Here is a 17,882-nt window from a genome sequence, read left to right as displayed (position 1 = left end):
AACCCTAACAAAAGGTCAATCGTAAATAAAAACAAAAAAAACAACATCATAAACTACAAAAGTGCCTTACTCTTGTTTTTGAGATGCGAACAATCTTTAATAACAACAAAATAAGAGATGAAATGTGTATTTCAATTACAAAGTTACTCTTCACTAAGCTATTAAAAATGATTTTGTCATGCTCGATTTTGGGGATAGGGGGGTTTTGAATAAGACAATAAATTTAAAAAAATGCTGGCACTCAAAGGGAATTTTTTTTTTTTTTTTAGAATTTTGCAGGAATAAAGAATGTGAGAATAGAATTTCAGTGTGCTTTCTATGTGCATGTTTCCATCCAAAACTATAGAAGCATGTGCATCTTGTGACATACATTTATTGGCACATCATTTTGTTGGCATGCTTGGCTTACGGCAACTCTGTTACACAAACCTGCAGGGTGTATGATCCTTTCATCTACCACAATACTGATTAAAAATATATTAGAAAATATTTTATTTTACACAAGGACACACCTCCTACATAAACATTGCAATGGACTGTAAAATGTAAGGGGAAAAAAAAAAGTAAACTAAAATGCATCTGAAACCACGGTGAACATTCTGCAAGGTGATTGTGCACTCACTGATTAGAGAACACATTTCCAAAGTCAGCATTGTATATTTGCAGCAGTGACCCGCAGGGAGTTTGTAACCAACTTAAAAATGTAAGTCGTAAATAAAAAAAAATTGGATAACGGTCTGCAAATCAAGAAACTAATTTTTTTTTTCTAAAAATTAACAATTTTGACTTTGTAGGTCATTTGTCAGCTCACTGAAACATTAATGATTAAGGTATGGTATTAAGGTATGGTGGGGGTAAGATAGAGATTTTTTTTTGGGGGGGGGGAGGGAGGCTCTGTCATAGTCAATCAAGAGGCATCAGCCAGGTGTCACATTGCGCAAAACCTTCATATCATCACAAAGAAGATGGAGATTGAAGTGTGGGAGAGGAGCTTGAAGCTTTCGTCCAAATACTTTACCTCTACCTACATAATTTATGGATTCAGAAGATTGGAAGGATCCTGTGCATAATAGGAGGTTATAGAAACCCTTACACCTTTTATTAACCCCATCCCAAGTTACGTGTAAAAAAGAGGAAAGTATTCACTAAGTCAATTGTTGAAGGGAATATTAACTGTTACTTCCAGTCATAGAGAAAAAGAGAACATGCCAGTTTGGAGGTCTAGAGAAACCCCAACATTCTAACCCTTGCTTTCCAATAGCAATGCCTCAAGATGTTTGGGAAACAAAGCTTCAGTTTGAAGCGTGCTGAAGATCTTGCTCACTTATTTTTTTTTAATTTATGAGTATTTGTCTGTAGGTAATGCATTGCTATCCATTGGAGATTTCATTGTTCCAGTCAGGTCATCGCTATCATGCAAAATTAAATTCTTAGTGTGGACAGTAGACCGACACAGCTTGGTCAGTGCAACTGGTATTCAATAACCTGAGAAAAACATTTAACAAAATCCATGTAATTATTCCCTACATACTTGTGGTTGATGTTTATGAAAAGCAGAAAAATAAGCATTCGCAGCTTATTTAGAGGATATTAGGAAGAATTATGTTCCCACATTCTGAAAATATAATTATGCTGTCTATTTGAGAACAAATGAAATTAACATGCTGTGTTCCCTACTGTGAATACAAAGCGTGTCATTGTATAAAATGATATATAAACAACAATGTCAACAAGAGAGGACTTACTGTTGAAATATTGGTTATTGTGAACTAGTGCATTTTAAGCACTGATATCTATAAGTAAGCCTTTGAAAAAGGATACAAAACAAGTACCACTGGGTAACATCAGTGAGAATGAGTGCACGCCAGAGACACTCAAAGAAAATCAGACAGCAGACTATTCCGGGATAAACGAGATCCATTGGGTATACACTGTTATTAGGCAGTATTTCTTATAGATGTTGATGGTATATTAAGGGCGTTAATATTAAGGGCAGAATGTTGCTTACACTACAAAATAAGTTGCATTTGTGTTTGAATTTAACAGAACCTATATTCTAGAAAAAGGCCTGGCTTTTGTTTGGACACTATGCTTTTAAAAATGACTGTATTAACATTTACAATTAGCAAAATCACTACATCTACAGATAGTAGTTTTGGTGCATAGATACTGTTCTGAGAAGCTGAAAAAAAACTATCTATTGGCTTTCAGATAGACAGTCACTAGTGGCATTCACTCTGTACATTTTTACTCCAAGCGCCTGGCTACTTCAGTACTTAGACGTGGTCATGGTGGAAGAGGTCTATATGTACTGTGTTTCAGTATAAAACACAGCAAATACTGAAATATTTCATTTAGCTGCCCAAGGTGAAAGTCCACTTCAGGCAGCATGATTGGCCAGTCAGGAATGAGAGTTCTGGGCTGGCTAATGGGAATTCTGTGCATAAAATATATCAGCATACGTAGCATGATGGTGATGAACAGCCAATCACGGCAGTATCCACCACTCCATGCCACTTTCTGGCCCTACATATCCGTGCCTGTTTTACTTGCTGGCTTAGCAGAAGGTGGATCAAACTGCAGGGAGAAAGAGAAATTAGGAATGGATTGAAGGTGAGTAATTTATTTAAATAAGGGGAAGACCATACCAGTAAGTGTTACTGCAACCAAAAAAAATGTGTTTTCACAAAGCATTGTTTTTTGGTTGGGGACTCTCTTTAAGACCTTCATCATCCAAATGGCAAATTTTCCTCATAAAAAGCATTAAGAAGCATTGGATTGATGGATCATGGCAATTGCTGCTCATGTACCGTAGGTCTTCAATGGTTCAATGTTTCTCTAGGAGAACCATCTGATTGGACCAGAGATAATTACGATTGATGATCTCACTGGAGGAGGATAAGGTCACAGAGAGAAGTATGTCCCAGCACTGGATTTCAAATAAGTTTAATGGCTTTTTAGAACTTTTCTTTTTCAAGATGACCCAGTAATCTACATTAAAATAAATGCTATTATTAATAAAAAAAACTATTTCTTATTATTAATATTGTTAATTAGCAAGTTTCTTTAATTACTTGATGCGTTTTTTCCTAAAGCCAGTGTTTCCAGAGGACATCTTTCAATGTTGTCTTGGGATCTGGCACTGTGCATATTGAGAGTGATGCACAGCATGCAGAGTTATTTTCACACTGACTTGCTGGATTACGATGTTAAAACCTGACATCCCCTGCATTAAAAGAAGCTGCACGCAGCACCAGCACATGGAAGTGAAGTGACAGGGATCTGTGCAGATGCAAACCTAGATCTCAGCTTACCGACTAAATCACCAAGGATGCAGTCTGCCAGACACGCATGTAAAAGGATGGGTATGTGGGGGGACACTCGATCGGTCTTGCAGTGAACCCAAAAACCTTTCTACAGCAAAATGGCTTCTCTCTGTGGCCCATCATAGAAGATTTAATGTGTACATTTTAAAGTAGTTCACATTTTGTTCAATGTTTTAAACAGTAATCAGGCATAACTTGCATTGCATTTGTACCATCAAACTGTTCCCAATATAGCCAAAGTAGAACAAACCTAAGACATCATTTTTGATATTGCACTCTCATAATAAAAAAAAGTAAGTGCAGAATTACAGAAAAAAAAAAAAAACCTAAAAAGACTTCCATAATGCTTTCTGTACCCAAAATGTGTTTGGGTTCAGTTGAATAGGGGGTACGGTGTCCCCCTGTACTAGTCAGTTGTAAAAAGTCCAGATCGAAATATGTAATGAAGTGTGTGTAAATGTTAGAAATTAGTTCATCTTAAAATGCCCTAAACTTAGCCAAAAATAAAACAAACCAGACACATGACATGGGTTTGCTTCGATGGACGCTCCTCTCTGATTCAAAGAGCAACAGTATCAGAAGCAAAATCCCATTTTAACAGAGAACTACAGTCACTAAAAAAGCGAGCAAAGATGCAAAGGTGGATGATACAGGACATCTCCCCAAATTGATTGCTGATGCAATGAGTCCAGGGGAAAGTGGTTGTTGGTAGGAATATTTGGTGCATGTAGTAGAATGGATGTCCAAGGGCAGTTGAAGTGACACAAACACAGACAAGGGGAAGTTCGGGGACAAAAGAAGGAGGAGGGAAAGATCAAGGGAAAAAAGAGGAAGGAGAGAGAAAGGAGAGAGAGAAAAACAGATAAGAAAATAAATAGTTCACACATACAGAAATAAAACATGTAGCAAAGAAGACAACTCAGCACAGCAGAGCCAAACAAAAAAAAATAAACAAGTAAATAAATAATAATGTTAAGAAAATGCTCAATGATTAATTTTGAAGATAAATCAAAGGTTCAGAAGCCAAAGCTTGAATCAGCAAAGCAAGGGTTAAAGGTTAGATGTCAGGATGCACATCATGGCGCAAAGTCAATGGTTTGAAAAGGATGCAATGGGCCTTCATGGAAAATTTACTTTCACCAGAAACATTTCTCAAAGCACAAACTAAAACAGAGTTTAGATCCTAAAAAGTGAGAAAGAAATTGCTCATAGCTTTCAATTCGAAAATATTATGAAAGTTCCTTTTTTTGGGGGGTTCTTTGACAAATCATATTGTCCTCTAAATCTACCTTTCATAATTAAATAGTTCCCTGCAACAAAATAATATATGTGACGTGTTGCTTGAACAGTAAGAGAAATATCTTTAGTTAAACTTCAAAACAAGAAGCTACCAATTACCATATTAGAAGCAACATTTTATTAGATGTGATAAGCTCTTGTAATTTAATAGCAAATATCATAAAAGTCAATAGGAAACTGCTATTCAATCGCAAGAATTGCAGTTATCTCATCTAATTGAATCTAGTCCTAGCTTTGGAAAATTGTACGTAAAAGCATATAAGCATAATTGACATCTGTAGCCCTAAACAAAAAAAAGAAAGACCACAGAAATAATTCCGTGCCAAGGATATGTACGGCATTACCGTCTCAACCACAATAAGTCATTGTAAATTCAATAGTGGTTTTGAAGAAGACTCGCCTCTCTCTCTACAAAACGGCCTTTGCATATCTTAAGACACTTTGAACAACACATGCAGATTATTTGTATAGCCCGCTGGTTCTAATTAATAAGGCATACCACCAAACGCGTAGTAACCACTTGCTAATAAGTTTCTCATTTTAAAATATTTCTTAGGTAGTTTTTACAAAAAGTATAAAAAACATAAACAGATAGTCACACATGGAGCTAAAATAGGTCCAAACATATTGAATGACCTTCTAAGTGACAAGATTACAAGTTATTCCTTCCTGTACTGTTATACTGTTTCAGACAGCGCACAGGCTATTCAGCTTTAAGAGCTTTCCCATCTTCTTAGTCACAATATATTCTGCTAGTAATCTATGTCCCTCTTCTCCAGATAAAGGGCTGTATCTTCCCTTTTACCTCCAGTGGACACTTGTCACTATCAACAGACATCAATCATGCCATTGTACATTCTGTATTCCTTGAAGATGCAATTTTTCAAAAAGGACTTAGATAATATCACAATTACCAGCTAAAACTCTTACAATTTCACTTTTGAAAGTCATCAGTATGCTTGTCCTCCTAAACACTCAATATCCATTGCTATTGTCAACTCTCTGTGACATGTTTTTTTTGGTCCGCTCTTTGTGGTTTTATTTGCAAACATATGGAGAAACTATACTAAATATTTAGGCACTGTAGAAACAATATAAAGTTTGTATGTGAATAAGAGGATATTTAATTGGTGTGCTTATTTAAAGGGACTTGGGAAATGCCCTAGAGGCACAAACGGAGTTAGCACTATCAGCTTGGCTGCCCCTTTCCTCCCTATTGCATATTGTAGATTGTATGAAAATAATGGTTTATTTATAGTTGGCTTTTAATGTTGGACTATCACCTTGGATTCCATGCTTTATTTTGCACAAGTGAGCGACCAACTCTATAGTTAACTGTTTGCTAAATTCCAAAATACCAGAGTGGACCCAGAAGTATATCAGCAAATTGCTACTCAAAATCTCCCAATGTATTATATATTGTTACTCAAACTGCAGTATTTTGTCCAGACATCTTTAAGGGGTTGTGGTTAAAAAAAAACTCATTAAGTACCACTAGGAGTTATGGAATAACTAATTATAATGATAAAACCTGGAAGATTTGGTAGTCCTTGAGAACTTGTCTGAGAAAAAACTGGCTTCAATGAAAAAGTAAATATCACAAACATAAAATGCTTTTTTGAGAGTCCCTGCTTGTTAATTCAGCAGGAGAACTAGATGTCTAATCATAAACAGAACAACACAACTGACCCTTTTCATCACTCAGTCCGGACACATTACAAATTGTGTATGTGAGAACCAGTCATTGTGATGCGCTGTAAGCAAGCAGCTTGTAAGGGGCATGTTCAAGCATGTTAGGAAGGTAGCAGAGCCATCGCATTAATGGTTAAGCAGAACAGGTGAGAACTTTAAAACACAATGGTACCTGGAATGACAGTAGGCTTGGATGTGGTGCGGAAAATGTAGTTTGCTGCTTTGGATCTTCCCTGTTGATTTTCGGCCACAACTGATACCTCATACTCTGCATTCCAGTCCAATGACTTGAGCATGATGTGGTCACTGTGAGATGATAATTTCATTTCTGGCTTCCATTCCACTGCATTTTTCTAGAGGGAACCAAGCAAACCATAATATTATGTAGTGCTTATAAATCGAAGGAGATGTGGCACTATCATATGTTATTCATTAGATTGGAAATTGTATGGAGTTCGCTATACATTTCATATTTTAGATCATGATAGCCGAAAAAAATTATGTAAAAATCCATTTAGATTTCTGGAATTTCACACTGAATAACCCTGTGTGTGTGAGAACACGGCGTTTGCCCATTTTTAATCACATATTAAATCATTTGGCATTAGCAATAGGACTAGTTTTAGTTCAATTCTTTTACACCATATAGGTTTCCACCTGGATTTTCACATTAGTTTGTCCACATGTCTCTGTTCTCTGCAAAATGATAACGAATTTCTCGGGTAATCAAATGTATGTCAAGTAGCAATTTGAACATTCTAATTCTTTTGTCCTTTAAACATGACTACATGACCCTGATGTTGCAGCTTAAATGTTTCTGTGTACAGGTAGTTTAATAGTAGAATACTTACAGGCTTGTACTGGACCAGGTAGTGTCGGATGGGAGAGCCTCCATCATCTTGTTTGATTAGAGTCACTTTGATAGAGTTTCCATCTTCTCCCATGACCCCTAATAGTTTAGGAGCACTTGGTTCACCTGAAAGAATTATTTTTTTTTCATTTGATTACATAAATTAGATCTTTTTTTTTACTGAGTTTATTTTTAAAGAGTCAACATACTGCAGCATTGTATGTTCAGTTTTGAGCACAGTCATTTGTCATCAGTTATTTCCCATTCCAAAACCCCCTTGTAACCTCTTTACCTCCAAATCTATCTATAACTACTATATGTGGTTTAACTCTGTTTAATATATTCTTCTTGTTGTTTCCATAGGCACCCCCCCAAAATAAAATCAACATAATATTAATGTTTTTTTTACCAGACACTAGATACTTTGTTTCCAATATATACAAAAGAAGAACCTATACAGGTACCAACAAATGCACTATGTATCCCACAGCCCTCAAGACAATCACTTGCCTGATCTTTCTCCATGAATAACTTAGCATAGATTTTGAAAAACATAAAAATTCTGCTGCTGCATTTATTTATTTCTTATATTTCTGCTTATGGTGCATCTGACCAGCTGTACATATTTCCATCATATGTACAGTGATATGCCAGGTGGCTGATAAGTGGTGTGGATTATGTTGCCTTACTTACCATTCCTTCCTTACTTTGTAAATCTTGCTTAAAGTGGCACCCCAACCCTTGTAAAATTCGTATTTTATTAAGATAGAATCTTTATGAAATATTCATATAGAATGGGTTGGAATTTCGCTGTAATTCCAACCTACTCAAAAGATATACTAAGACAGGTTAGAGACACTGTATTTTACCTGACTCTTCCTGACACTGATCTGAGCTACCGCCGCCAAGCTGTGTCAGCTCTGCATCCATCATCAGTAACGGCTACAAGGAAATAAGGTCTTTCTTTGGAAGAACCCACAGTCTCGAGGGATCCTCCATAGACCTCACTGCTGTACTCTCGCATATGCAAACAGAAGAGGACTGGTCGGAAGAGGATGGCGGCACCTCTGTGGGACAGGTTCTCACATTTGCCTGCATCCATTGGCCACCGGACCCACAGCAGCGAAGTCACCATCTAAGTTCTTTGCAAATTATAATACATTGTACAGCTTTCAACAGAAAGTTGACAGGTAAACTACTTGTATCTCTGTAAACAGTTTTATTTGACCTTCTTTAATTGAAAGCAAATGGAGGACTAGGTTTGGCTAAGGAATTCAGGCACATCCTGGCCTTGGCTGAGCTTTGTTGTATAGGTAAAGATGCTGGGGAGTGGGGTTTGTTCAACTGACCTTTTCACACACACACAAAATTATACACCAGTAGCTTGGTAACCCCTATTATTAAATAATCTTACTAGTAAATAAAAACTATCAATCTTTTTATTTTCAATCTTTATCTGTAAGGGGCAAAATGGAACTTTATTCGAGAGCAGGTGTAAGAGAAGAGAGGGACACAATTTAGGATGCCTCCTATCTATACTTATATAATGGGTTTGTTTCAAGCATATTAGGAGTTTGTTAACATTTATCATTTTAAGAAATAAAAAAAAAACAAATGTGGAATCCAATCATACTATTATATCTCTTATCAGATCCTTAGTAATTAATTTGATGTCCCCTGGAGAAAAAGTCTCTTGGAAACAGGCGTGTACACGTTTACTCCTACTTTTGATTTCTGTTAAAGGAAAAAAAAAAGTTTTTTCACATATTAACAGAAGAAAAAGCTTCCAGTATTGATTGTGAAATGTATCAACTTATAGTCAGGCTTATATAAGCTGATACATTTAAAAATTAATTAAAGGAATGCATGTTTTTCACAGTGTACAAACAACACTTTTACTGACTCAAGAACATTTTTAGCCTTATTTGAGCATTGTCAAAATTGCACATTATATCAAATTGATGCATCCGCCATGGTAGTATTAATCCTAATAAAATGATATATCACATCAGGCAACTGATATGGAACTAAAAATCTTGTGTATCATAGCTATGGCTGGGAGTGGATCATGGCAGTTACAGTACACCAACCACTGAATGTATGAAGAGCTGGAGTTACACATCCCAAGCTTTGTTGGTCATTCTAAACATATTTACCATATGTTCTTCTTAATTGGGAGAACATCCATGGTGAATAAAAAAAAAAAAGATGGCAAGTCTTCTTTTGGCATTGTTGGCTCCTGCACGTTAGTGGGTATCTATCAACAGCTATATTTGTAATTCAAATCTGTGAATTTGTTCTCACTCAAATGCATATTAATTTATTTGTTTAGAATTGCAGCAATAAATGATATACCATGTGGATGTTTTATGGTCTTGAGAACTTATGTATTGCATGTAGAAAACACATTTAAAGACCCATTGACCTAACCATAAAAACAAACATTAAAAACTAACTTCAACACACGACACGCACCCACCACCACTCACCTACCAACCCTAGACACCTGACATGAACCCATGAAACACAATACATATAAATGCTAACTTACTCCTGGCAATCAAAGGCAAATGACAACCGGAAGGTCCACACACGCCAGGCCAGCCAACGCAGATGCCAACACCATGCTACCCAACCCCAAGACACCAACACACATAGAGTGACTAACACTACAGACACCAAGCTGAAGACCGACGAAGAACTTATCCACACGCATACATCAAGCACGATTCAGTCACTACCCCCAACTGATCTATTAGGACATCACCCACTCCCTGACAACCCCAACACTGATGTCAAACACACAAAAGTACAGCAACTGAACACATGATATACCACAAGGCGTGTAAGACCTGTACTAATTGCAATTGTAATCTGTAAAACGAATAATGATTTCGCTTCATATACTATTTTATACAAAACTTATTGTACTGTTTCAAAACACTGTTCGGATTCTTGTTCCATTCTCCACTGTATATCTGATCCTTTAATGTTTAAAACTCACAAATAAAGAATTAGAAAAAAAAAAACTAACTTCAAAAGGACATTTTACACTGGACCATTAATTTGCCTATAAACTTATAGTTGATGCACTTGAACGCATTAACTCTCTAGTTTAGAGTTCTAGCTGACTAATATGTTTTGCTACTAACAGAATACACAGTGGTTTTCTATTTTCCCCATGATTAAATCATCATAGTTCAATATTTCCATCACAAGACGTCTCATACATATTAAGAGTATAACAATAAGCACGGATGATGTGACATGAGTGATGGGCAAAATATATATTTGTGCCCTTTTGGAAAAGTAATTTGCAAAGAAAACCAAAAGCTCAATCACAGTAAGCATGTCAAGGGCAAGTCTTTGTTCATTCAGCTGTTTTGACTTAGCAGCTGTTTTTGAGTCAACAGTTGGATAATCAAAAGGCAGCCATCACTTGGGTGTTCTTCTACATCTATCCAGTGATACAACTAGAAAGTGGCACCCTTAAATTTCTACTGTACATTTTGAGTGCTGAAACAAAATTTCAACAAAAGTAGTTTGATTTCTGTGGGACTATTATGTTCTTATATTATTATGTTCTTATATAGTTTATATATATATATATATAATAAAAAAATAAAAAAAGGAATATTCCCACCTCATATATAACAGCTATTCTCTCAACTATTGGACAGGAATGCCTGGGAATAATCTTACCTTATGGTTTAAACCATAGTCAAATGTTTTAACTCCATGGTTGTCATTCTGTGAGTCCAACAGCACTTCCTCATGTTTCTTTCCATGACCACCCCCAGTGATCAGAAAGGATAGCCTTGGCGGCTCATGATATGCTGAGGAGCTAGTTGATACTTTCATCTCAGCCTATTACTGGCTGCCCATTTGAGTAGCAATAGCATAAGCAACCAAAGTAAACTGCCCTGATCACTGTGGTGACCAGAAAACTAGGCAAGAGGCAATTCTGGTGGATGAGGGACAACACTGAGGGACAACGTTGTGGTTAAAGGTGATGTCCAATGACTACAGCCTCCATAACAACTTTTAACAATTGCATTGACCTCATTTTCACCTTTCGTGGGGACTGATGAAAAAAATGTATAATGTGTTTCATCATACCAAGTTCAAACCGCTAACAATAACATTTCTATTTCTGTACACAAGAGATAAATAACAGTACTCAAAATAATAAAAATACAATGCAGCAGGAAATTCTGTCTCCTTCGGACTAAATATTTTTTTCACTCACTAATTTTAACTTTCCTTTGTAAGCCAACTGCTATTCATTTACCAGAGATATAAAATAATATTGGTTAACCCTTTAACCATATAATGATGTCCATAACATTGCTATGTTCATTCCTATGCCAAATAAAGTGTTACTGCACATAGCTACATTTTATTGTTTTAAAGTATTGACACAAAATACAGGTAGGTTGCCCTTAAATGTTCATTTCCCTGTTCAGATGAAGAGCAATATTTTAACAGTTAGATGAGAGACAAAGCTTCTATTATGATCATTGATACTTCTACACAAGGTCAATCAAACAGTTGGGACCTGCCGACTATGAAAAAAAAAACAATATTAAGATATATAAGGCCGCTCTGTAAATAGAAATAAAAAGAATAAAAAATGCAGGGGTTAGTGATGGTTGAAGCTAATAAGAAAGAGGATTAGTGAGGAAAGAGTGTGAAATATTAGTTAGCTGAGTAAACGTCTGCCAGAGTCACTGAGGAATAGAAAATCATTATACAAATAAACTGTTAAGTGGAAGTGATTGATGGGCAAGATGTCGTGAAATTTGTGTGTCATTTCGCAGCATGCAAAAGTGGTGTCAACATACAATAGACACCTTCATTATGGAGATGAGAGCAATCTGACACAGAAATCCAAAAACCATGCAATTTCATGCATCACACAAAATATGGAATGAATGTACATTAGTCCTGTATGTTGATGACGTGCTAGGAAGCCCACTTGTCTATTTTATTATTGTGACTAATGTTGCTGGTATGAATGCTAGATGCTCAATTCTTTTGTCTGAACCAATGTATAATATGTTTGCTACATACAGTTGAGACAAAACCGTGAGCCCAATCTGACTACTGTTAGGGTGCTGTAATGCCATTTGGATATACGACACTCTGAATGAACATAATGAAATCTCAGTTTTCATCTGCCAACCAAGGATATAGATTTAAAACTCATTCTTATATAAATATCATCAATCGACCATGAGATTTGAGTATCGGTTTCAGATTTTAGGATTTGGGGAAAATGAAGATCTGATTTTTGTTGTAAAAATGAACACAATGTTTTGACATTTGGTTTATCATTTCCTCTTTTATGGCAGCAGTTTGATTATCAAGCATTTTAAAGTAGTTTGACATTTGATGCTATGTTAGTATCAATGATATTGGGTTTAGTCAACATATTTCCAGTTGGGGCACATTAGATGGCTTCAAGTGTCATTTCAATATTGGCAAAAATGTGCAGTACCTGTTTTTCTATAAGGTACAATGAAAAGCAAAAATATATTGGTATATATCATGGTGCCAGGAAGTAAAGTTCAAATTTAGTTTGGAACTAATGTGGCATACTTTAAAAATAACTAGCAGCATACAGTGAGAATTATAACCCATAAAATCCAGTTTGTGGATGAAGACTGATTTTAAAGTTTGCAAAACAGCAAGTTAACATAAAGTTAACCTCCTTTGTAAAGGCTAGTATAAAGGGATCATATGCTGTAGTCAAGTGTTATTATCAGGTACAGAATCAGATCCCATCCGAAAAAACATTTTGAGCACATGTTGTTTTCCTGTGTACACAAGCCTGTGGTTTTCATAAGGAATAATTTACAATTACCATGCCCATCATATATAACAAATTGGTTGGTTGTCAGCATTAGTGGTGGGCCTGGAATTTATCTCTGCAAGAGAACAGTTCTGCAAGGACAACCTTTGAAGAAGCTGAGTTCATTGCAGCCTATCCCCAATATTTCCATGCTTTTTGCCAAGACATAAGGGAGAACATACAGACAATTAAAAACAGAGGAGGGGAGTTCTTTGTTCATTTGGTGTCTGAAAGTCTCTTGAAGTTAGAGTGGGAATCTTGCATGCGTGCATTAGTGCTGAATGGTTATTAGAGTTAGTGATGTAAATAAAGCCCCTAATTTAATTTGACCCTTCCTCACACAACCTGCATTTTATGATGTTTTCTCAAGTCTTTGGTCAACCCAGATCTTCATTATTGGTGTGCCATGTTTTTATACGCTTAAAATCTTAAAATATGCTTAATCTGTGGGTCAGAAACACAAACCATTTTTTGTTTCATGGCCCCAAGTTTCTTAATTCTATGTAGCAAATCTCAGTGATGCTACATAGTGATGCTTTGAGTTTACTGAATAAGCCCAGCTAGGGAGGAAAATGTTTGTATGAGGATGTGCTTACAACAGTGTGGGTCTACTGACACACACTTGAGTTCACCACTGAACCCAGGCAGAACCCTATAAATGCTAAACCCATGCAACTCCCTACAAATGCCAATGGCATAGAAAACACCTAGATAGGCATTGATACTGAAACCATTACTTATTTTACTTATAGTGATATAAGTACTAACCAATAGGAACTAATACGTATGTATCCAAGGCTTACCATGATAGGTCATCTAATGCTAAATTGGAATTAATGTAGGTAAACCTTTCTTTAGGACTACAGTGTCTCTTTTAACTGAGTTGTTCTAACACCCTTATAGATTACTCTATAGATTTGAGGACAAAACAACAACTGTCCAGCTTATGTCAAATATTCAACCAATCCCTGAAACTCTACTTTTGGTCCTTAAAATATGCTAAGTGAGGCTGATCAGTTCCAAAATATACAGTTCTTTGGGTGGGTAACAATTTCTTTCTATCAGGTACAAGAAACTGCATCCTAATATGACAGTCAATTCACAAATTGAATGCACGTGCAGTTTCTATATTTCCATGTCATGTTTATATGTTTTGCATTATCAAATGGTTCTCCTAAGTAAGTTTATAAGCTATTTTCTCAAATTATTAAAATTAAAAAAAGTAATTTACCTTATTCATTTATTTTTCCTGGTTGTTTTATCATTATAATATTTATAATATAAATTGGTGTTTCCTGCTGAATAATGAACAAGGTCAGTCAACACTCAAACACTCAAATATGAGTTATGAGAAGTAGGACAATGAGGATTTAATCAATGGAGGCCATTTAACTTTCTGATATTGCTATTGCTTTCCACCAGGAAGAGATGTCAATAAGGTAAATGGTTCCTATATTTTCACAATAATAATTTGGTATTGGGGTTCAGAAAAAAACATAATAAGGAGAACAATTTTATTAAGCAAAATAGATATGCTTTGGGTATTTCTTATATCTCAGGAGCATTTCTATTCTTCAACTTTTTTAAGAAACTGGTGGGGGATGTTGGTATATAATGGACAAGTTTGTCAAGCAGTAGACTTGTTGAGTCTTTGAATTTCAGGGCTTATGACCTGCCAATATTTGTGGATAGAAAAGCCTACCTGTGCTTTTTATGCAAATGAAACTGTATTCAAAGTTAGGGAGCTTGTAAAAACTCAAAAGCTAATGTTCTTACACGAAAACTACTTGCAATGCTCCCAGTTTTCCCACAAATCAACTAGAACAAATAATTTTACCTTCTGTTCATCAGCGAGGGCGACATCAGCAGCACCATGCAAGTCACATGACAAGTCACATGATACGCACGCACATGATTGATTGAAAGGAAAGTGGAGGGAGGTCACATGGAAAATACAAAAAAGAACGTAAACGATGAGAGAAGGGGAAAACAATTCACGGGCTAATTAAAGAAAAGGCAACAAACAAACAAAAAATATATGACAAAAGCTGGAAATATACGACAAATTACGCTGGGACTGGAGGGTTCATTACTTTTTCACTTTGGGAAGAACAAACAGGCAGGAAAGATGCATTATTAAGTTAATTTCAAGCACAATAGGACACAGTAACAACAATTATTTCTGATGGCACATTTAATAGCTCCAACTGGTTAAACTCTGCGTGATGAGCTGAAAAATAATTCATGTTAAATTTGGTGGAGAGAATAAAAACATGATGCAAGAAAGAGTTGTAGATTTAACAAATCCTAAAAGGCAAATTCCTGTAAAAGAAATCATTATCAAAATTTAAAATGCAAGCTCTTTGGATCAGTGACTTTGTAAAGTGTGTAATAAATAATCTGCCTATAATGTACAAAATGATTAGTGCACTATTGCTTATTAAATGATATTTGAGACATTTTATTGGAATTATGTATGTCAAATATGAGAAGTTATCTTATAACTAAAATAAGCTAGACCAGTGAGTATCACTCCGGATTCCTGGACAATACTCAAATTCTAGACACATTGATCATTGGCAAGTTACAACTGATGTTTGTGAAAGAGACATCAAAAAAGAGTAGTCTCTTCTCTCAACAAATGTTAATTCACAACATGTTAAGTTGGAATAGTGAATCATAGTGTTGGTAATCCACATATCAAAATCATTAGCATCTCATATGTTTCCTTATACAATTCTTAAGGTGATGGAGAGTTAGATATTGCCAAATGCAAACTGTGAAACCATCTCCTAGACCTAGAGTAATTCAACTGACTGGGTCATTTTGACTGTCAACTTAGTGACAGTAATTGTCAACAGTCCTGATTGTCAACAGTTCCACCATCTTGGGTTTCACTTCGGGTGCTGTGCTTCTGGGTTACCAGATAAACGTTTAAGAAAGAGCAGCTATTAAATTTGTTCAAATACAGCTAATAAACTTGTTCAAGTTGTGCATGGCTTTTCTATGTCTGTCCATACCAGGGCTTTTTAAAGCAGTGCTCAGCATCTCAAATAGTGACATCCATACATCAAATTTTAATAAGATCCCAGTGCACTAAGGTTACATTTGGCTCATTTCTTATTTAAAGACTTTGACTTGTCCTACCTATTATCTAAGGGCTCTGGCTTGTCTCCAGGGTTCATAAATAAACCCATAATTATCTATATTTTTTAGTTGAAAAGTTTTATTTTTCTGGAGGAAACAACAGTAATTCTAGCAGTGGAGAGGCATCTGGAACCAAGTTTAATGCTGGAAGGAACACTCTGAATCTTTCTCCACTAATTTATAAACTCTTATGCCACTAATGTCTGAAGTGCTAATGCGTTTGTAAGTTCAATTCCAATTATATTAATATGTTATTGTAAAAGTTTTATACAAGTTATGTTTTTATATTTTTTTATCTCAATTAAAGTATGAAATATTACTTAATTGGACAATTACTTATGGTATCTTTTTAAATACATCACAATTGGGTGTTATTTATGCTATTTGTAAAATTTATTTTTCCATCGTGGAAACTTCAAATCTACACCCTACCTTAATTTGCACAGTTTTACCTATAATTTGTGATTGTTCTCTTCACATCTATTGGAAGCTTGGACAATATGTCTGGCGTCTTTTGGCATGCATAGGAACGCTATGGGAAGGGAAATAACTTGCAAGAGGGAAGCACCAGAGTGAAGATGTCCTGGGGTATATTTTTCAATTAGGCCACCATGTGGTTCAGACTTAGCAGCAAAAGGAAACATATTATGGCGATCACAAAATATACATTTTCTTGGGACAGCAATATTTTGTTTTATAATAGACATGTTCCTTAACATGGTAATGTCATTAATACCAGTGATATTCAAACCTGTTCTATGATCAAGAAGCAACTCAGAACTATGATAGCAAAAGTATCTCATTGAACTTAAGTGAGATGTAAAATGAATACTAACCTAAGCAATATGCACATGATGAAAAAGAAACAATCTTTGCTCTATGATAGCAACCAGTGCAAGTAAATGTATCACAAAGTAGATGTACTATATAAGTACATTGACACATTTTTTATGTAAAATAAATTGTATTAGAGTCTTTTCCATATTAGTTAAACTCTCTGTTTTAATTAATGATTGAATTGCCATGAAATAAACCTATATAGTTGGTTTCAAAATATATAATTAATGTAAGTAATGTTTTCTACATCTCAAGCCTTTAGATATGGCTAATACCAATGATAGAATTTTGATCAATGGGGAAAAAACAGATTTATCTCGCTACAGTTTTATTTCCACCCATTTAAAGGCTTAAACGCTGCATTAATATTTCTTACAGACTATAAAATGTACTGCGACTGCAAGACTTCTTTATTGAGACTCCCACTATTTCATTTTTAACCACTCGGCATATCATCTGTGAATTCTAACAATATATTTATGATTTTAGAGATGTTGTTTGCTTCCTGCTTTAAGAGAGAGTAAATCAGACGAGTCATCGAGCAGTTATGAAGAATCGTGTTTCCAGTCTTGCTGTGCTCCGATGAATCACAATATACTTGCAGTCACCAGTCCACTGGAACAAAGCAGGCATAACATTCCCAAACCACAGCAACACACAGCACTCCATGCACAAGAGCTATAAAGTGCTTTCCCCGAAGCAGCAAAACCACCGGGGAGCCAGCAAGCTCTGAAACCTTTGACTGACTGAGGTGCACATGATCGAATATGTTTTTAACTGAAATCCCTGATGATCTCAAAGTAATTTTTTTGCTGCTGGAAACTGTATAAAGAAATTCTTATCTGTCTCTGTGAAAGAGGCAACAGCCTTTCGAACA

General features: G+C 35.6%; 1 protein-coding gene across 8 annotated transcripts in view; it reads right to left on the bottom strand.

Annotated features, from left to right (window-relative positions):
- Positions 1-17,882, bottom strand: part of NCAM1 (neural cell adhesion molecule 1) — a 254,559-nt gene that overhangs the window by 17,495 nt on the left and 219,182 nt on the right. For 7 of the 8 annotated variants that reach the window (XM_063435734.1, XM_063435738.1, XM_063435735.1 and 4 more), the window contains 2 exons: positions 7,169-7,293; positions 6,490-6,670 (listed from right to left, as the gene is read on the bottom strand). In XM_063435734.1, coding sequence (XP_063291804.1) covers positions 6,490-6,670; positions 7,169-7,293 — 306 coding nt within the window. Of the gene's footprint in view, positions 1-765; positions 4,001-6,489; positions 6,671-7,168; positions 7,294-17,882 lie in introns of those variants that run through there. The other variant, XM_063435741.1, reaches the window with a different exon arrangement.

This window comes from Pelobates fuscus, chromosome 11 (genome assembly GCF_036172605.1).
Source record: "Pelobates fuscus isolate aPelFus1 chromosome 11, aPelFus1.pri, whole genome shotgun sequence".
In the NCBI taxonomy this organism is placed as follows: Eukaryota; Metazoa; Chordata; class Amphibia; order Anura; family Pelobatidae; genus Pelobates; species Pelobates fuscus.
The sequence above is the reverse complement of the archived record's forward strand: the minus strand, read 5'-3'. Positions and strand labels throughout refer to the sequence as shown.